This window comes from Myotis brandtii, unplaced genomic scaffold, assembly GCF_000412655.1.
Source record: "Myotis brandtii unplaced genomic scaffold, ASM41265v1 scaffold37, whole genome shotgun sequence".
Classification (NCBI taxonomy): domain Eukaryota; kingdom Metazoa; phylum Chordata; class Mammalia; order Chiroptera; family Vespertilionidae; genus Myotis; species Myotis brandtii.
This window is the reverse complement of record NW_005364225.1, coordinates 1,881,358-1,903,970: the sequence shown is the minus strand read 5'-3', so window position 1 is coordinate 1,903,970 and position 22,613 is coordinate 1,881,358. Positions and strand designations below refer to the sequence as shown.

Genomic DNA, 22,613 nt, shown 5'->3' with positions numbered 1-22,613 from the left:
GTGCCTGCCGGCGGCCGGAGGAAAGCCCGGGTCCCAGGTGCCAGAGAGAAGCCGATGCCAGTAGCCAGGGGAAGGAAGGCCTACTCTTGCACGAATTTTGTGCATTGGGCCTCTAGTATATATATAATGGGATAAGTTACTTAACCACTGAATTGTTCTATCCTTGTTTATAGAACAGGTAAAATACTACTTTCCTACATTTTATAAAATAATTTTAGACAATGCCTCTATTATCCCTCAACTACTTGTACTATTCTATTTCTTGATGTTTTAATATTTCTGATTTTTATATTAGTAAGTCTATTAGTTTTCCCTTTTTTGCTACCTTTCATAATGTTATTTCTGATTTTGTCTTTCAACATTATTTTTATTTAAAATTATAAGACGCAATATTATTAGTGGCAGGCAGGAAGTATGAATTCTGAGTTAGTCAACACATCAAAGTTGTAGATTTGAACCTAAATCTGCAGGATGGCTCTTCTTAGTAGTTATCCCATTTTTTCAAAGTTGATTCTTCATAATAATAATAATTTTAACTGTGCAGATAATGTATTTGATTGTCTGGTATGATGCTTCTAAGACATTCATGCCACATACAATCCAGTTCCTTTAAATAAGTTACAGAATTTAAAATCCATGACTGCTGCAGTATGCCATTGATAGTTACTGGATGAGCTGTGAACTTTCCCCTACTTATCAGTCTGCATTTAGTAATATATATATATATATATTATTCTTTTTAATATTTTATGTTACATCCAATTTTTGTTACCTGTTAGATTTAAAGAATACAACTAATAGCTCCTTTATTCACTTATTTCTATATCTTTAATTGCACTTGATGATCACTGTTCATTCAATATTGTACTCCTTGAATTTAATAAGTACAGCTCTATTTTCTGCTGTTATTTATGTTGCAAAAGAGAAATTGATTTTCGCACCATTGAAAGTAACTTGTTTTTTCTGCTAGGGAGCTTAGGATTTTTTTTTTTAATAAATGGAAATGCATATTGAAATGTAAATGTTTTACCAGGACTTGAGTTCTTAAAAAGTATTAACTTATTCATTCCAAAAGATTTTTTTGAATACGTATTATTTACCAAGCCCTGTGCTTGCAGGCAATTGGGGATGAATGCTGAGTCAAAGAAGATATAGTGCAGGCCATAAACAGAGGAGTTTAGGGGCAGCGAACTATTCTGCACAATACTACAATGGTCTTTACATGTCATTATATGTTGGTCAAAACTCTTACAATGTGCAACACCACAAGTGAACCCTTATTTAAACTTTGGACTTGGAGTGGTCAATTTAGGTCATTGAGTGCACCACTCTGGTGGGCTATGTTGATAGTGGGCCAGATGGTAATTATATGGGGATGGGGGGATGAGGGAACTCTAGTGATTATTCAATTTTTCTGTGTACCTAAAACTGTTCTTAAAATAGTTTATCAGTTGAAAAAATCATAGCCAAAATAACCACTGAATGAGTAACCACACAAATGTGCAAGTGTGGTTCTGACAAGCTACCTATTGCTAGATATCTACAAGGTAGGATAGGAGCAGTGAGAGAGGCAGGCCAGGGACAGCTTCACTAAGACAGAGAAGTTGAACTTTGATGGAGAGAGGAGTAAGGGCTAAGCAGGCAGAGAGAGAGAGATGGCCAAGGAGCAGCTTGTTGATGGAGAGAGGAGTAAGGGCTAAGCAGGCAGAGAGATGGCCAAGGAGCAGCTTGCGTGGTCTGAAGAGGAGAATGGTGGATATGTGAGCCTGAAGAAAGTCTATTTAGGCTAATGTGGAGGCTGAGGGTGAGTGTGGCTTAATTTGATACTAGAGACAAAGGATGGAACCAGACCTTTTTGTGGGAATGTACATGGGGTGTGATCAAATCTGAGTTTGAAAAGAATCATGCAGCAGTCAAAAGTTTTTTATCTTTTAAAGTATGTAGATCAGATCATTCCTTTGCTAAAAAGCCCCCCTATTGCACTTAGAATTAATTCCAAAATTTTCACCATAGCTTACAAGACCCGACCTGAGATGATCTCTATGCACTTCTCCGACCTCATCTTGTATCTCACCTCACTTTGCTCACCATCTGCCAGCAAAATGTCCTCAAACATTCAATCAGATTCCCAGTTTAGAGCCTTTGAATTCCTGATGCCTTTTGCCTGGAGGCTCTTTTTTCCAAATGGCTATTTCCTTTAGCGAAGCCAAGAAGCCTCACTTGGCCACTTCCCTAAAGAAATGAACCCTCCCTTAGTCACCCTCTTTTACATTATTCTGTTTTTTTTTTGTTATTATTACTTGTAATTATCCTATATGAAACTATCCAAATTTATCTGTTTAATTGTTTATGTTGGCACCTAGTGGGACTTTGCAATTTGTTTTCGTGAATCAATGGTTACAATATGGAGAACAGATTGGAAAGGGACTAGGGTAGATATGCAGAGCAGTTAGGAGGCATTGCCACAGTATAGGTAAGGACAGAAGATGCCTGAGCTAGGATTATAGTGGGGACATGGAGACAAGTCTGGAGTCAAGTACTCAGAAGATAAAACCCACAGACTTTGGTGATAGATTAGTTAAGGGCATGACAAAGAGGGAGTTGTTAGAACTTTAATATTTCCTGAAATTCTGTGGGTTCCTCTATTTTAAATGTAGGGGTTTTTTTTTTGTTGTTACTTTTGGTTTTTGGATTTTTGTTTTTTACTTTGAATTTTGTTTTCGTTGTTGTTATTGCTTTTGCTCTGTATATTCTGTCTCCTTGGCAGATACCTATGGTGTATGGATCAAATTCTTTTTGTCCTTTTTGTTTGCCATCTTCTTTCTCACCTTAAAATTTCCTTATTCATTTACTTTGCATTCTCAGATTTCTTCTCAAGTTTTTACTCTGAAGCACTGGTTTAAATATTTAGTAGTAAGAAATTTGCATTTTATTGCTTCTAATGAATATTTTATTTTAGTTACTTGAGTTTTGATTTTATTGCATTCTCTTCACATCCTAGATCACTCTTGAAATGCAAAAGGAATATTCTCTTTTTCCTCATTGATATCTAGAACCATATGTTTAAAATTTTTCTTCTGATTTACAAGAAAATCTCTCATACTAGGGGAAGACATTCACAGTAAGCTTTATTATTTGTTTCCTTCTTTTAAAGAGTTTTCTTCTACCCCAACTGATTTTTAAGTGTTCTAAAAAAGAATAGATGGTTTACTTGAATGGTGAGATATCTACCTCTAGACTAAACACTGAGTGTCCAGATTATTATGACCGGCCAGATTATTATGACCACCCCATCAGTACAATGAAGTGAATTAGTTATAAAAATCATCATCATAATAAAACCTTGTGGAGTATTTGCTTAGGAAGTTTTCAATATTCAGTATTTTTGGAAGTGTCAATGAAGTACTGATGGGGTGGTTATAATAATCTGGCCACTCAGTGTATTTCCTAGACCTGTGGCCTCTGCTGTGCAGGTAGAGGCCAGGTTGTTAGTAGAAGCCTCTACTCTGTTCTCCAATCAACACAAAGAAATCTGCCCAGGCCTGAGCTGGCAGGCCAAGCTCCATATTGACTGCAGTTTGTTTCATTGAAGCAAAAGACAAAGGAGGAGGAGGCCAGAAGCTATTTCATTGTTTGCTTGAAACTAGAAATGGGATTTTGCAGCTGAGTCATTGCACAAAGATGATGGAAGGAGTTTTTAGGGGTAAAATAGTCAGGTTTAGGGAGTTTTAGGAATTAGGGGTCTATAGGGGAGGGAGGCACAGTTGGCTGGGGACTTGGAGCTGGCAAAAGGCATACATTCACAAAGACCAAAAGGTGCCACAGCCTAAGGGGAAAGGAAGACACCCATTTGCAGGAGATAAGGGGAGAGCTACAGGGAGCAGAAAAACAACAGGGAGAAAGAAAAAACAAACAGATTTTCACAGGGAATAGAGAATTCTACCACAGGAAGGGGAGAAAATGAGGGGAACCCCATGTGAGGGTTTGAGCTTTGAAGCTGCTATAGTGACCAATCAGAGTAGAATACCAGGACACAAAGAACTGCAACCTATATGAACCTTAGGAAAGAGGGACTTAGTGGGTTATACCCCTTTGGAACCCCCTCCCCACCTGGGAGTCTGTGCTTGTTTCCCAATAAATTTCCACCTTTTCCTATACTGAAGCATCCAACTTATATAAAAACTGCTGTTGAAATTTTAACCCTGCTATTTCTGGCTTCTGTAAATGCTTGCTGGCTTAAATAATAAAGAAAATAAGACTACCCCCAATCCAGAGAGGCCATAAACCTTCCCCAGACAAAGTTATCACTGCTGGCGCCAAAGCCCGGGCACATAGGGCTCTTTAAGAACTTGCAAAGGGGACCAGAAAACCCCGTATTTGGGAACAAAGAAGGTAAAAAGATATAAATAGGGAAACTTCCTCCATGTTGGGGCCCAGAATTTGAAATACAGTTTTCTCTCGGCCCATGCGTAATAATAATAATAATAATAATAAATAAGTGTAACTCCATCTCTCTAAGCATTGCTTGGTTCTTCTCTGGTCTTCTGTAACAATACCACCTTTTGTCCGTGGCTTCATTCTTTGAATCCACCTGAACAAGAACCCAGGAAGGAAGCCACCTTTGCATCCTTCCCAGAGGAAAACCGGGCATTTCAGTTTGATTTCCGTGTTTCAATGAGAGGAAAGAAAAACCTAGAAAATATTACTAATAAATTCATTTCCTACCCTTCATTGCAATTGCAAGAAGGATCCTTCTCCCCTTCCTCATGGTTTCATTGCTACTTTAAGGGAAATTAAGAAAAGCTGTTTTTATGTGCTTGCATTCAACTCACTGGCATTCCTAAATTCGAAAGTTGTGACTAATGTAAATCGAGGGTTTGAAGGCAGACATTTCATTACTAGCCTGCTTTCTCTAGTAATTCCTCATCTTCATAAAATGTTTCAAACACTATGACCTTTTCCCTAATAATGCTTAAATTACCTTTTACATCACTCTTTTCTTTTAAAAAAAATATTTTTATTGATTTCAGAGAGGAAGGGAGAGGGATAGAAAGATAGAAACATCAATGATAAGAGAGAATCATTGATCAGCTGCCTCATGCTTGCCCCCTACTGGGGATTAAGCCCGCAACCCAGGCATGTGCCCCTGACTGGAATCAAACCTGGGACCCTTCAGTCCACAGGCTGATGCTCTATCCACTGAGCCAAACCAGCTAGGCCAACACTCTTTTCTTATGTACACCTAAATTCAGTCATGCCCTTCTACTGAGAGTTTCAAAATCCTCTGTATGGGGGGCACATTTCCCATGGAAGATGAATTTGTTTTGGTCAGGAAAGTCTCTGCTAGCCTCAATTAAGTTAATCTCCAGCTTTTCAATCTCCCGAGTTTAGCACTAGGTATAGTTATTGGCTATTCACAATCAATATTCTGAGATGTACTGGCAGTCAGTATTATTAGGTTGCATGCATATTAGTTGTTTTGTGCCCAGAGGTAATTTTACTATAAAGAATGCAATTTAATGAATCAAATAAGATAAATAAACAATGCTTAGTTAAACTCTTGAATATTTATGAGGCAGTTCATCAGTGATTAGAGGATATGAGGTGAGGAAGTTAAAATGCAGCAGGAACACAATAATGAATATAATTTACTGAATGAATTTGTACCTATTTTTCTTAGAAGCTGTCATTACTATCTAAATAAAATATTCTAAAGAAGATTGAATATAGTTGAATTTGTTCTTAATCCATGTAGTTTAGTGTAGGTCTTTTTACAAATGTTAGTTCCTTTCCCTACTTTACCTTTTTTTACTTAAATAATCTAAAATACAGTATACTGAATAGAGAAAATTCTTGGAGTATTTTATCAGAACTAATATATTTAATGTTTTGCATGATGAGCTGTAAACATAGTAGTCTCTTAATACATACTAATTAAAGAATAAAAGTTTTTATATGAAAGTTAACCTTCTTAGGTAAGAGAATACTAATTTTTTTAAAAAATGATGTACTTAATATGGTCTATGGTTTAACTCTATATAAGGTGTTAGAAATGCAGAGTTCTGAAGGTATATAGTTTTCATATAAACATTTAAAAAGACAAAAAGATAAAAATTAGTGATATATCCATCTTAAGGAATTTGAAAAATACAACAACACCCAGTACATTTTAAACCCAAATAAACTAGAAAGAATCATATAATAAAGATAGGAGCAATACTTAAGTTAAAAAAAATGGACTAAATAAAAGGAATAAAGGCAAAATTAATGCTTTGAAAGACAAAAAAAAAGTAAATCTCTTTTGATCAAGAGTGATAAAAAAGAGAGAGAGAATGGAGAGGGAGAAGAAGAAAATATACAAATTACTGACAGAAACAAAATAATACCACAGGCCTTAGAGACAGTACAAGGATAATGAGAGAAATGGTGGCTGGTTGAAGTGGTCATGCAAATCCTGCCCAGGTGAGAAGTAAAAAATCCTGGCAAGCATCCAAAAGCAGATGCTGAAGGAGAATTTACTGTTGAAAAGCTGAGACAGCAACAGGTAAGTCTGCAGCTCTTTTGTTCGAGAATACGTCGCTGGTGCCAGAAGACTGCAGCCTTGCCAGCTGAAACAGCGAAGGATGGAGCTCAGTGCAAGAAAGAGCAGTTGGGAACCTCAGAGGGAAATTCAAGAAGAGAAGTGTAAAAATGATAAGACCCAGAATGGAGTATAGACTCTGCTCAGATTCTTGGGTGGATGACCAAGTACTATGCTTGCCCAGGGAGAACACGAGGACCAGATAAAATTGCAGGCAGCAACAAAGAGAAATCTCCCCTTAAAAGAGCTGCATTAAGTGGTATTGTTGAGTTTGCTGCTTTAAACACCGAGTGCATTCTTCAACATGTATCTTCTAAGAAAGCAGAAAAGTGGCAGTTTTTAAAAGCACATATTTTAAAGATTTATAATGAAACATGTTGGGTGAAATGATATGATAGTGAGATTTGTTTCAAAAGAATACAGGAGAATCAATGTTTCTCTCTCATCATTGATGTTTCTATCTCTCTCTTCCTCTTCCTTCCTCCCTGAAATCAATTAAATCCTTTCCTCAGTGGATAGAGCATCAGCCTGCAGACTGAAGGGCCACAGGGTTGATTCCAGTCAAGGGCACTTGCCCTAGTTGTGGGCTCAATCCCCAGGCTGGAGGCAGCCAATTAATGATTCTCTCTCATCATTTATGTTTCTATCTCTCTCTCCCTCTCCCTTCCTCTCTGAAATCAATATAAAATATATTTAAAAACACACAAAAAAAAGGATACAGGAGAATTAAGTAGACTTGTATATAAAACAGATTATTTTTTATTGATTTCAGAGAGGAAGGGAGAGGGAGAGATAGACATATCAATGATGAGAGAGAATCATTGATCGGCTGCCTCCTGTATGCCCCATACTGAGGATCAAGCTGCTGCAACCCAGGTATGTGCCCTCACTAGGAATAGAATTGTGACCTCCTGGTTCTTAGGTCAATACTCAACCATTGAGCCATGCTGGTGGGCTATTTGTTAGTTTTTAATTGTTGAAGTTGAGTGCTGAGTACATAGAAATTCAGTATACATTTCTGTATATTTCACCTGTTTAACTACTTCATAATAAGAAGTTAAAGAAACAATATGAATTAAAAACACAGATTATAGTTACAAAATAATAAAACATAAAGTAGGGATAAATAAAAGATATGCAGCATCTGTATTGACAAAGATCAAAGAAGACTTGAAAAAACAGAGGGCCGTACAATGATCATGGACTAAGAGATTTAATATTGTAAGTGTGTAATTCTCACCAAAATGTTCTATAGAGTCAGGTCTATTCATAACATCAAAACTTGAAAAATCCTAATGTCCCTCATTGGTAAAATGCCAAATAAATTGTGGGAAATGCATACAATACAGTTTAGAAGAAAGCATGTGACAATATGAATGAATATCATGTTTCATGAAAAATAAAAGGCATAAAAAGCTCCACATGATTCCAAAACTAGCAAAACCAATCAGAAGTCAGGATACTTTTTTGGAGAGAGGTAAGAATTAGGATAGTGACTGTAGGAGATCCAAGGTGGGTCTCTAGTTTTTAGTAATGTTTTGTTTCATGACCTGGATTGTGGTTGCATGGGTATGTTTACTTTGTAGTAATTCATTGAGTTGTACATTTAGATTTGTATACATGGAGATTTAAAAATGTCTTGCCCTGCCCTGACCTGCACACCAAAGGGTCTCCGGTTTGATTCCTGGTCAAGGGCATGTACCTGGGTTTCAGGTTTGACTCCCTGCCAGGATCAGGACTTGTGCAGGAGGCAACCAATCAATGTGTCTCTCTCACATCAATGTTTCTCTCTCTCTCTTTCTCTCTCTCTCTCCCTTCCCTCCCTCACTTCCACTCTCTCTAAAAAATCAGTGAAAAAAATATTCTTGGGTGAGTATTAAATAATGATAGTAATAATAATCCTATCCAATAATAGACAAACATGGTAATTGACCGTACCTTCGCTACGCCTCCCATTGGATAATCAGCATGATATGCAAATTAACCGCCAACAAAGATGGCGGTTAATTTGCATACGTAGGCTCCAAGCAGTGGAGCGAAGCCTGAGGTTTCCGGGGCCGGCTCCGGCCGGAACTCAGCCAGAGCAAAGGCTTGGGCCCCGGGTGCTGGAGGCAAACCAGTGCCAGCAGCCAGGGGAAAGGAAGGCCCATTGCACAAATCTCTTCTTGCAACAGGCCTCTAGTAATAATAATGATAATAAAGTCTTGCCTTTTGGAAATAAGGTCTCAGTCATTTACTAATGAGCAATTAGTCAATTAATAATTGGCATTTTTATAAAGTATGTCTTTTATAAATATCCCTTTTTCTTTTTGTATTCAAGCACTTTATAAGACTTCTCCATTTCTTAGTATAGTAAGCAAGACCATATCTATATCTGTCTGTTCAACACTCATTGAATTAGTATCTCTCTGCCCCAAGTACATTGTCAGTTGCTTAAGATATAAACCCAACCCTCAAAAGGGAAAATATTTTGTTTTAATTTGATAATTCTCAAATGGGTCAATCTAACAGGATGCCAACAAAGTATTTCAAGTATTTGTAAAATTAAATGAGTTGATGTCTACATTTGTGATTTCATTTTTTGCATGGGTGCTCTGAGTGTGCAAGTGTGTATTATGTGATAGAGAGTGAGACTGTGGATGGACATATGATATGAGCTCAGGATGACTGAGTTTAGAAGTGAGACAACCCCTGTTTAGAGCTGGTCCAGTAGATTCACTTGTATCGAAGTGTGAAGGAATAGAAAATGCTTCTGAATATGATAAAATATATTAATACTTCTTTTGGTTCTTTATGTGAATAAAACAATATATTCAGGCAAATATTCTAATATTCTTGAAGAGAAAATGGTTCCTTTAAAATTTTAATAAGAAAATATTTGAGAAGTGGTTTGGGTTAGAAAATTTCCTCCATGAAGCAATGTATCCAGAAGCAAATGAAACAAACACAATAAACTGAATAATTAATTGCTTTCTAAAAGAACTCTACAGAGTTGCCTTTCAATGGAACAGGGGAAGGAAGAAGTTAAGAAACTGAAATGTTACTTCTTGCTAATTTCCTGCTAATTTTTGAAAAAACAGGTTTAGTTAGCCTCCCAGTCTAAGAAAATACTCCAAGAAGAAAATAAAATACATGAAAAACGAAAGCTATTTGATTTAAATCAGAGTCCACAGAATTTCAGAAAAGGAAGAGTAGAATTGGCGTCTTATTTTGTTCTTATGGTTTATTTTTTATAGTCATATTTTTATATAGTCATAATAAAAAGCCAAAGAGAATCTGTAAAACAGCTGCTACCCACACACCATATGGAAAATAAAATAGCCTTTGATTTAGCCTTTTGGTGACTGGCTTCATTTCAGCTTCTTTTCCTCCTTTAATGTGTATCTGAAATTCCATTTTACACATACACACACACACACACACTCCCACGCCCTGATATACAAATTAAGTGAAATCTGCCCAGTATGAGTTAGTGTCAAATATCAGTGAGATCCATTTGTTTGTGTGTCTCCTGCTCTGATGATTAGAGTCAAATCATAAAATAAAATTATAAGAAACAATCTTATCTCTTCTTTCTTTCAAAAATCCCACTGCAACTTATTTGGCAGAGCAAAACACAATTGGTGTCTTTTCAGTGCAATCAACAAGTGGAAATGGCTTTAGAGACATGTCTGAGATGAACTTCTGAGTTTCATCTCCTCCGGAAGGTCTAAAATAAACACGTGCAAGTTTCGAACATAGCCCAGGCAAAGGAGATGCTAGGGCTGCCTTTTAGTGAGAATTATAAAGTGGGATCAGTTATTTGGTCTTTTGTTCCTCTTAATGATAAACACAAAAATTTTAGAACTGAAACTAAGATACTGTGCATTTCTCCCCCACTACAAAAATACATTGTTGCTTATTGTTGAAATTATTACAGTCATTAAAAAATAATGTTAATAATACTCCTACACAAGGCCACAGAAAGTACACGCACTATAAACTTGGTAATCATGGGGGGTGTGTGTGTGTTATTTTACAGGTAGAATATACAACAATATTAAAAGTAAATTAGTCTAGAAAAATTTTCTTTTTAATAACTAAATATTTTCTTGATTTATTATTTTATTTAGAAAAATGGAGGGCATTTTAGGAACAGAAGAAATGCTCATGCAAACAGAAACTTATACCCATTTAGGGCATAGTTTATTCCCACTGGCGTTTCTTCAGAAGATCTGGATGGTAAGAAATCCTGGGGTAATTATGCAGTCAAATGCTCTACCACTGAGCTATACCCCCATAATTATGGATATGAGAATTGTATTGTCCCAATGCCTTTCTCTCTCTCTCTTTTACTAAAATTCCCCATAAATATCCTTTATTATTAGATTGAAGGCAGGACTAGATCTTATTAATATTTGTATTTCTACTGCCTAGCACAGTGCTTGATACTTAAATGCTGATAAGCGGGGGGGGGGGGGGAATGAAAACACGAATCATCTTACATTCCATTGTCACATAGTTACCTTCCGTATTCTTCCTGATCTGGAAAAATCATAGAAAAGATGATGACATATGGCCTTATCTTTCTTTACTCCCCTTTCCTGCCAGACTAGCAAATGCCCTGATTTTGTATGCACATAAAATGGCGGCGTCATAGAAACACCTTGAGCGGCTCTGCTCTAGGATTCAGGAATTACCATTCACAGGACCCTTAATGCCGGTGGCTTCATAAATTCAAAACGGAACCTAATTATTTACTTACAGTGGCCAATGACATGAATGGCAATCCAGAAGGGACAGTCATGGTTATTCATGAGTCAGACATTCAATAAATACAGCTCATTTCCAATTTTCAATCATGCTGCTTGTCCTACGTTAGAAATTTCACATATCTCAACCCCAGAGCTTTCTATATTTAGTCTCTGCAGCCATGAAATCTCAAGCTACTCACATGTAAGTTATTCAAATTCTCAAATGGTGGTTCTAAGAGAATGTCAACAAAATTGTTTAAATGTTTGTAAAACACAATGAGATGGATTGGTGTCTAAATTTGTGATTTCATGTTCTTTTTTATTGCCTCTGCTGGCCATTTATGTGAGGTAGTGCTAGACTTGTAGAAAGCAGCCTTAAAAGCTTGTTGAAAAGACCATGTTGTTTTCCTTTCATACCAAAGTCCTAATCTAGCCTAATTATGACATTTAAAAACACCCATGGCTGGACTCACTTAGCAAATAAAAGGGATGAGATTACTAAAATGTCCTGAAGCCCTTGCCATTCAAGTCTTGTTCTGGTGGGCTTGGGACTGTCATCCTTCCGACTCTATCTTTATGCACAGCATTCCTACCATCTGTACGAGGTAGAGCAATTAGTCTTTTCAATAACAAAAATTAGCCAATTTGATTTGAATTAATTGGTTAATGTATTTGAAAGTGTTGTTAGTTGCAGATGAATATAGTTTAAGTCAAAATGCTTGGTTCGTTATTTCTTACATCGATTAAGACTTCCTTGTAAAAGATAAGAATGCCGTTGTAGGTAGATTATTAACAAATGGCATCAGGGGAAGCCTCCTACTGAGAGCCTTACTGCTGCCCTATAGAGTAGATCAAGGAAAAAATGTCAAGACCAAGCAAAAGGAGCTACCAGGACTTAGATCAAGACCTCAGGTTAGGAATAAAAACTAAATTCTTACATCGATTAAGACTTCCTTGTAAAAGATAAGAATGCCGTTGTAGGTAGATTATTAACAAATGGCATCAGGGGAAGCCTCCTACTGAGAGCCTTACTGCTGCCCTATAGAGTAGATCAAGGAAAAAATGTCAAGACCAAGCAAAAGGAGCTACCAGGACTTAGATCAAGACCTCAGGTTACGAATAAAAACAACAACAACAAAAATTGAAATAGAGTTTCCCTTGTTGGACTGTGAACTTCGTAAAGGCAGGGACTGTATCATTCTTCCTGATTATTTAACCCACACACTGCACCAAAACATAGCAGCCATTCAATAAATATTTGCTGATTAAGTAAGTGAGTGAATAATACAGATAAATGAGATTCAGACAAAACACACAGAAAGTCAGATCAGGGACATACGAGATCTGAATTTGACTGCCAATCCAAGTCACAGAGTCAGGCTGCAAGTCAATTGAAGAGCAGAATGAGGACAGGTGAGAGATCAGTGACAGAGATTTGGGCGTGAGAGATCAGGTAAGCATATGAGAGTTTTAAGGACTTTACTGCCCTTGACAATGTTCATTTTCTCTGCAAACGACACTTGTTCAAGGGCAACCTTCCATGACTAGCAGAACAGAGAACACAAAGATTTCAGAACCAAGTGAACCACATGTAGCTTCCACTTTGATTATTTACTAAGGAGAAAGCATTGAGGTGTTATCATTTGTTAATGCAACATATTCCAGAGATACAGTTTACCAATCAAAATGGCAGTTGAGTATGTATTTAACAGAAACCATATCCCAGAAGAAAATAAGTCTGTGCACACAACTACAGAAATGTGTTCTTATTTTCTGTTACCTCTCCTGCTATTCTGGGTATGTCAAGGGAAATTTCTCATATAGAAGTCTCATTGTGACTTCTTTTAACTGCTTCTTTTAACTCTTGTCTGAGGCTAAAATAAATTTCTGCAGTGGTCAAATAGACTCACTTATTGTAATTATTGACAGGTGCAAAAACATATTCAGATGTTAGGTCTGATTCTTCACCATCTCTGATACCAACATTGAAGAGTTGTGATTCTCACATACGTGTATCAAAACACCTTGGGACCCTGACAAAAGACTTAGAGGATTCACAACAAATAAAACTGTTGCTGTGATGAGAGCTCTGATTTGAGGTTCTCTCTTCCCAAATTGTTATCACTAGTCACAATTTAGATAACAGTAGTATTCTTTGGGGTATTAGATGCTTATTGCCTGAAGTAACTAAATTGATAACATAAAAGATATTTATTTCTTATTTGATTATGGAATTTATCTGAAAATCAACAGTAGCCTTTAAATCCAATAGACATCTCTCTCTATATATATATAAAGCCAGTGACCAGAATGCCAGAAAGACCAGAATGACTGGTCACTGTAATGCCCACTGTATTTGGCCAACCAGCCCGATTGGGGGCGGGTTGGCCAGATCCCACCAGTGCACAAATTCATGCACCGGGCCTCTAGTTTAAAATAAAATACAAACTCTTTCCATAATCTCCATATCACTATATAATTTTATCTCTGTCCACCTAGCTCTCTGACTACTTTTAATTTGTCTAGATCTCGCTTAATCACTTAGCAGCTTTAAACATAGTAGGCTATTTCCTTCTTTTTGATCAGCAATTTTAGTTTCTTTGATACCTCTCATTACCTGGGTTCTCTGTCTCCATGCCAATTTCATGCTGATTGCTCCTCTCTAGCTAAACATTGAAATTCTGAGTGCATCAAGACATAGCTTAGCGCCACCCCACTCCATTCTTCCTCCCATTTCTCCTTTCTTCTCCTCTCCTCTGGAAATTTGTCCTTAGGTGCTTTCATCTAGTACAATGGCCTTAAATACCACCTCTATGACTGCCACCTTTATGTCTTCAGCCCTGATCTCTTATTAGACTCCAAACTCACATATTTTACTGCTTAACTGACTTATTCTTTTAGATTTCTAATCGGCATTTCAAATTGAATTTAGCCAAAATATAATTATTTTTTACCTTGACATCTGTTCAAGTCAGTAATGTAGGAATCATTTCCTTTCCATCCACATTTGATCAGTCAGCAAATCCTGTTGACCTTCCTCTAAAATATGTCTATTTTTGTCCTGCTCCACTGTTAGGACCCAGTCTAAGTAGCCATTATTTTTTGCTTGGATTATTGTGATAACCTCCTAACTTCTACTCCTGAACTTTCTCCCCTTCTTGTATTCTTCACTAATAACAACCAGAGTGATGTTTTGAAAAAATGTAAATCAGACACATTTGCCCCAACGGCTTTCCATTGCACTTGAAATAAAACACAAATTCTTTCTATAACATATATATTCCTACATAATTTGTCTCTGTCCACTTAACTCTCCTACTACTTTTAATTCCATTCACACCACTGCCCACCAAGGTGTAGTAGCTCCACTTCCTTCTGTGACTTAAAGGAACCAGATGTGTTCTACCTTTGAACTTCTATATGTATTCTTATCTAAGTTTATATTACTCACTTGTTTGCTTGTTTATATTTTATTTGTCTTTCCCATTAGAATAAAATATTTATAAGAGTAGAACCTTTTATAACTTATTCACGCATTTCAATTCAGGGGAAAAAAGAGAGGTGGCCCTGAACACCACCTCCACTCCTTTCAAAATGGCACCTAGTGCCTTTATAGTAACTAGCTCTTTCAGACATTATAGGTAAAGCTGCAATAATAACCAAACAAATGACTCATAGGAATGAATATATATATAATTTGTTTGTTTTTTGTCACCATGCTTAGAATTCTACCATTAGTAAATACAGCTAGGATTGTGGTTGGGATAGAATAGAGGAGAAAGATAGTGGTGAGATGAAATATATTAAGCTTTAGGGTGTTATTACCTTTTAGTAATATTTAGTTGGGGAGATCATTTACTAAGAGAAAAGAAAACTGATAAAAGAAAAAAATAATAAGATGATGAAAGCCATAAGTTCCAGGGTAGGTAAGGTGAACAGAAGAGGTAGAGTTCTCCTTAAAGGGATGAAAATGCAGAACGGAGAGGATGGGGATGATGTTGATAAGCTTTACTTACATCACACTTATTTTTAAATCTACATGCAACTATACAGTTATGAGATAGTCTCAATAAAAAATCATCTTTGCTGGTTATATTCTACTAATAGTTAATGTCATAGTTCGCCACTGAAGTATATGAAGTTTTAATTATTTTCTGATTATAAAAAGTAGACATTTAATTTCCCCATTAAAAGATATTGACTTTTTTGGTAACAAGATGCCATATTTTTAAAACTACAATTTATAATGCACTATAAAATTAGCATAAATGTTCCTGTGCCCTTGGATTTTATGTTGATTCCATATGTAAAAATAGTTGTCAGAATTTGAGTTGATTTATTTTAACTTAAAAAAATGTGGTCATTGTGATGATTGTTCTAGAATTTGATTCATTTCCTATTAATGTTTGATCCTTAGAAATATTCCATTTTTGCTTGTGATAATTTGTCATTTTGAATGAAATAGGCTTAGTACAAACATTGTGCTCTGACACTTCTGAGTGCTACTATTGAATGATCTTGATCCTGCTCTCCAGTCAACCTTTGATCATCAGCATTCCGTGAAACCTCACAGGGAGCTGTTATTACAGTAAGTCATGGTGAGAGCACCAAGGTCAGCAGGGTCTCTGCGTGCCATACCCGCTGGGCAATCTTAGGCCTCATCTTTCTGAGTTTCCCAGCAGCATTTGACTCAGAAGCTCACTCCATCTTAAAATTCCTCCTTTGGCTTCTGAATTTCCTCAGTGTCTCCCTTAGTTTCTTTGGCCAGATCCTCTTTCTTTCCTGAGTTCCAAATGGTGAGGCACCAGAGGGTCAATTCTCAGACATTTCTATCAACACCCGGTAATCTCAGCCAGCACATGCATACAAACCACCTATACACTGATTACACTGCACCAAAACATAGCAGCCATTCAATAAATATTCGCTGATTAAGTAATCTCAGCCAGCACATGCAAACAAACCACCTATACACTGATGATTCCTCAGAGCTACAGCTCTAACTCTAACCTTTTTCTTAACACAAAACCCACTTGACAACTATTTCTGGAAATAAAAAGGCTTACAAAGTTTAACACATCTAAACAGAATCCTTGATTTTTTTTCCTCTGAAAAATGTGCTCTTCTCTATTTCTCATATATGTAATTGATATGTCATTCACTCACTTTCTTGGGTCAAAAATCTCTGGAATTATCTTTGGTAATGCTCCACCTCCAATTTATTATCAAATCCTGTTATACCTCTAATTCAAAATATATCTTAAAAGGTCCATTTCTCATTAACTCCACTGCTACAGTTCTAGTTGAAAGCAACCTCATTGTTACCTAGGCTGTACCGATTGTCTTCACTGTTCCTCCTGATGTCATCTCTGAGGTCTATTCTCTACTCTCTTTCAGAGGCTTTTAAATGTCATACCCTGAGTTGACTCTTTAACACCCTTTAATGGCCTCGCCTCATAATTAGGATTAAATCTGAACTCCATTTTTTGCAGTTCACAAGACCCTGTGTAACCTGGTTGTGTCCTGGCGATTTCTCCATCACTATGCTACCAACCTCCCTGTTGTTCACTGCTCTCTCACCAGAATCTCTTCCTTCCTGTTCTTTGAACAAGGCCTGCATGCTCTGACTTCAGAGCCTTTGAGTTTGCTGCCCTCTCTGCTTCTCTCTCTCATTTGGTCATGTTTCTACTCAAATGGCAAAACTTCAGAAAGGGTGACTTCTCAAACCTCTAAAAATAGCTGACTCTTCCACTCCCTACCTTCACGTCCAGTTTTATTTTCTATACAGAATTTATCATCACTTGACATTATGTCACACACTTATTTGTTAGCTTGTTTATTGCTTGTCCCCCCCTACTACAATATAAGCTCCACAAGAACAGCGACTTTATTTTTTTGTTCATTGTTTTATGCCTAGCATAAAATTTAGTATTAGTATACCTTCAATACACATTTGTTGGATTAATAAATGAATGGTTTATTTTTTAGGAAGACAAGAATTGTGCACAAATCTAAATCATATGTGATCTTTGCAGAACCTCACAGAAAACTGTTATTACAGGTAAATCATGGTGGGAAAGTGAAGGTCATGCTCTGAGGGCAGGCAGAACAAAGGTGGAGAGGGACTGGCTGTGTGAGAGGAGCACGGCTTTGACATATTGGAGACTGGATCCTCATTCTTCAACACACCGGAATACACTCTGTGGCTTTCTAAAAGTGTGCACACCAGAAGCTCCGATGGAGGGATCTAGGTGGATCTATATTTACAGAGTTGTTTTAGGTTGGTTTCCTTAGAAGCAGAGCTTGAAACAGAGATTTGAGTGCATTTGATTTATTGTGAGAGTGCCTACAGGTAGACTGTAAGGAGGGGAGGGAGGAAAGGAGAATGTGAAAGAAGAGGGAGCTGAGCAAGAGTGTGGTCCCAGGTAATCTGGCCCTGGTCGGATGCACACAGCAACCCTATAAATTATAAACTGCATCATAAATTCGTTTCCTCCTTGAGGAAGGAACCAGTGTCAGTCAGAGTCAGCCATTGGCCTTGGGTTGGGGCGCCTTTTGTAGGGAAGGTGACTTTTCTGGTAAGACAGTGCCCCTCAGGAGAGGGCAATTCTCCAGAGAGACGCTGAGAACCATTAACCAGCACTCACAGCAGCTGGGGGATGGTGCAATGGCCCAGTGAAGGGAAGCTGGGAAGAACACCCCATATCTTCTATATTGGTATTAGAAGAAGATGATTGTGAAGCGCAGATATTCATTCACTCAACAAATATATATTGTAGGTGCCATGAACCAAGTACTACCAGTCCTGGTGATCAGACATGGTCCCTGAAGCATGGATAGGAAAAAGAGTGATTTTAATAAAATGAATGTGCAATCATGATAAGATAGATGCTAAATTACCTATCACCAAATAATGAATTGAAGCAAGACTGTAGAGAAGAATCCATGATTTTTGTATAGGTAATGTGTCCTTATACTAGTACATGGTCCTTGCTGTCACTTAGAAATATTGTAAAAACTCTTTATCACAGTAATCGTTTTTTAATGCTAGCTGTATATTAATTAAATAGTTCTCACACACTATTTAAAAACTCTAATAGAATAAGGGAAAGCTTGTGTTGGTGTACAAGTTCTATACTTGATCATTTTTCAAAAATCAAGATGATTTTCTCATAGTGGGGTTAAAACAGCAAAAATAAAAATAAAAAGTTTAAAGGCAACTGAGATCTTGGGTTGGATGCTAATTCTTTTTTGTCTTTTAGAAATTACCCCCCAACCACTACCCCCAGTTCTGGTGAAGGCAAGAACAAGAGATACGTGAGGAATAGGGATCTTGTTTTTGTGGGATATCCAAGTTCACAGACTGCCCACACTCTTGGAGGCTAACATTTCATTAAGTTGATGAATTGTTATGAAATTTTCACAATTATAAGGCCGCCATAACTGTGTTTAAAAATAGAAAAATTTAAGGAATGAGAAGTCATTTCAATAAAAAAAGCACAGATCACAAAGCTCCAAACAAATTTGAGAATTTAGCAGTAGGGGGTAAGATTTGCCAAGGACGATATAGTAGAAAGACTTGTCTTATACATTTAATTATTAGAGGAAAATATCCAAAAATATTTTTAACAACCAATAAATTGGATAACATTAAGTAGCCACCTGTAGCTATTGAAATAGGTCTATTTTCATCTGTCTTTTTTAAAAAAAATCTTTGCATGGTGCTATGGAAACATACTGAAAAATAAGCCAGCTAATGAGCAACATAATACATGTCCAGAAAATAGTATATTTCTTACTTTCTTTGCCACAAAGAAAAATTTCAAAGGAATGTAATTCTGTTAAAATGTCACCAAACCAGCTCTTTAGGAGAATGCAATGCCAGCAGAAACAACAAGGCCTATTTTCAATAATTCTGTTCATACCTCAAATCCCTGTGGTCTTCCTAGACTCTCTTTCAGATGTTTCCATGCAATAAGAATCTCTGACATGGACACACTTGTAGCTTTGACATCTGTGGGAGCGGCACTGGGTTCTGTAGGAAGGAAAGTGGAAATGATAAACCACAATGGTAGCAAGTTAATGTCTATCAAAGGTGTTACTTTTTCCACCATCTTTTTGCAATGAAGTGCTGTGGTAGTTCCAAAAAACACCAGATAAAAAGACGATCTTTTTGGATTTCTATACTTTGGTCAAGTCTCATCAAATCTTACCAACGAGAAATGACGAATCTAGGAAGACGAGCAGAGAAGATCTTTGTCCTTGGATTAACTAGGACATTTCTGGAGAAGTTAAATTGTTTGATTTAAATTGCCTGCCATCTACCATAATGATCAAAAGAATGGACTAGGCATCAGGATTGGCCTTTTTTTTTTCCTGTGCTGTTTGCATTCAAAAACATTATATATTTATTTACCTTTAGGCAAGTAGCTTCATCTTTTCCTAAGCCCAGTGCCCTCATTTGTAATGTGGGCATAATAAGAGTACTTAGCTTAGAGATTTTTTAGATTAGTTTTAATTGGAATAACACATACAAAATATTGAGCACAGTCCTTGGTACTTAAAATATTCATTCACAAAATACCACTTATTATTATTTTATTTTTTTCAGCCGTTGCAGGCACAAAGAGTCTAAATTACATGAGTTGTTTTGTTGTTCCAACCACAAAACCACATTTCCATGATTGTATAAGGAATATGTTATGAATCACGGTATTTAAAAGGCATGAGCTGACTTTTAAGACAACGGTAGGGCGAAAAGGAAAAGTCCCTGAAGGTCTCCAGGCTGTTGCTATGCTCAGCGACATTTCTCGCTATTTTTTTTCCAATGCACCATGTCTGACTGGCATCCATCAAGAGCAGCACTCTGAGGTTGCACTTGATGTGAGGAAAAAAATATTTTCAGCTTTGACACTGCGGATTCGTAAATACTATGTCACAAACACATATTCAATGAAATGACAGAATAAAGGCTATACATTAGTTCAAATAGTTCTGTACAAATTTGATTTAAAAAACTATCCCTTAAAAACTGTAGAGACTTTAATATTAACTCCACATCACTGGTAAGAGCTCAGATTACTCTGTTGAAAATGTTTTTTGTTGTTGTTGTTGTTTTTTGTTTGTTTTAGATTTAGGTAACCATATGCCAAAGACAGAATTCTAAATAAAAATTTTAAAAGTCATTATGAGAAATATAGAAAGAATTCTAACAATTTTTTTTGGAGATTTTTCCATTTCCAATGGAAGGTAGTCACACATTATGAGAAATATAGAAAGAATTCTAACAATTTTTTTGGAGATTTTTCCATTTCCAATCTATTTGGAGAGCCTATGCGTAGTATTAGCTGAGAAATATCAATCAAACATCTGCCTTTGCTATTGTAAAAGGAGTCCACAGAAGATTTTCAAAGGTACATGTTTGCACAGAGAATGATTTTCTTTTGGTAAAGCATTCATTAAGATCACATGCTATGATTGTGCTAATTCAAAGTGCTGTGGTGAATTCACATTAATCTTTACATGGAAGCTGACATAAATTCCTGTCATGGTATAAACTTTAATTTCTCATTCTGTCCCTCTTTGAATATATTTTATTATTTACTTTTGCTAGTGGTTTCCCTCATCTCACTTTGCAACTGCCTGTTATTAGTGCATTTACCTGATTTTTTAAAAAAAATTCTGGGGATAGCTTCTACTATTTTATTCTAAAATTCATGTAGGCAGGCTTGCAAAAAAAGTTTTTTCATGGCTATTTAACAGAAGTGAGATTTTTGATTTTGCAAGTAAAGGAAAGGAAATGCTCATGTTCTTAAGATGTGTACACCCTGATCTCCAGGAGTTCGGATATGATCTACGGATTTCAAAGACAGCCACTCAGGGTAAATTGGCTATTTGGAAGCAGTTTTGCTTATCTTTTAAATGAATGCATTGCAGAGATTTGTATGCCAAATGCCTCATTTCAGCTTTTATATTATTGAAGCAATTACATCTTTGTCAAAGGAGATTGCAGGGGGATAAATAATTTCAGAAGCACAAAATATGTGGTTAGGTGGCAGCTTTTATATCTCTTTCCAAGTCTAGAAAAAGTATTTCTCTATCAGCTTTCTGTAGCACTACACAAATTTAAGTATTTCTCAAACAGACATAAGAAAGTTTTAAAAAAGTAAAAAATAAGAAAAGTTAAAAAAAGATAAATATTCAGAAACCTATTTCTCAAACAAGCATCCTGATTTCTATTTATAAGCTCTGAGGATATTAAATCAGGGTCAAACCCAAGCTGACATTTCACATTTGCATTCTTGCAGGCTAAACATTATAGTTGCATCTAATTAAATAAGGGTAAATAAATCAAGAACTGAAGAGTCATTTTTTTTTCATTTGTTTCACCTTCTAGATGTAAATAGGGTAAATAAATCAAGAACTGAAGAGTCATTTTTTTTCATTTGTTTCACCTTCTAGATGTAAATAACAGAAGTAGATGTACATATTACACCAAAATAATACCTAAACTTGAAATTTCAGCAAGTGAAATCATAATCTCAGTCAGTTTACTTCCAAGGGTTTCAGTATGTGCCATTTATAGCCAAGTGAATATTCTTGTGTGAATCAAAAAGTTTGTCTGTAACACTGCACTGAAGGCCTGGGAGGGGGTGGAGTGGGATGGAGGGAGTCAATGGGAAGAAAAAGGAGACATCTGTCATACATTCAACAATAAAGATAAATTATAAATCAATCAATCATTTTAAGCTCTAACAATAAAGTTTGTCTGTAGGCAGGAGTAAATGACTGGGTCACAGCATATCTGGGTTGGATTGGAACTAGCTATTTGGGGATCCCATTGTCCCTGAGTGATGGAAGGTCACAACTAGAAAGAATTTTCCAGAGACACTTGGATCAAAGCTCCCAATGGAAGGGCAGTTGGTCTCCAGTCATCTTTTCTTTGCCTAAATAATGTATTAAGTTATTCTAACATTTCATGTAAAAATAAAAACTTCTGGCTTCTTTGGGGACAAACGGGTAATATCAATCCTGAATACTTGGGTGTTGGTAGAGGAGAATTAGCAGCTGGCCCCATTAGTCAGGGAATGTTCTTTTAGTAGAGTCCCTATTTTATCACACTGAGAATACTTCACTTATTCCTATTTCTTACCTGGCCTCTATAGGCTTTGGGACTATAAACCTATGTTTTAAACCCATGTCCTCATTTTGCAGAGGAAAAATGTGACATATCTAAACTCTGCTTCCAGCTCTGCATGAGTCCCACCTAGAACTCATGTCTCAAGAGTTCTTTCCTCTGT

At 36.5% G+C, this 22,613-nt stretch overlaps 1 protein-coding gene across 1 annotated transcript in view; it reads right to left on the bottom strand.

Moving 5' to 3' along the window:
- The window catches only part of CNTN5 (contactin 5), a 1,092,962-nt gene that overhangs the window by 23,950 nt on the left and 1,046,399 nt on the right, over nt 1-22,613 (bottom strand). The window contains exon 21 of the mRNA XM_005872208.2: nt 19,239-19,348. Within this exon, the coding sequence (XP_005872270.1) occupies nt 19,239-19,348 (110 nt within the window). The remainder of the gene's footprint in view (nt 1-19,238; nt 19,349-22,613) is intronic.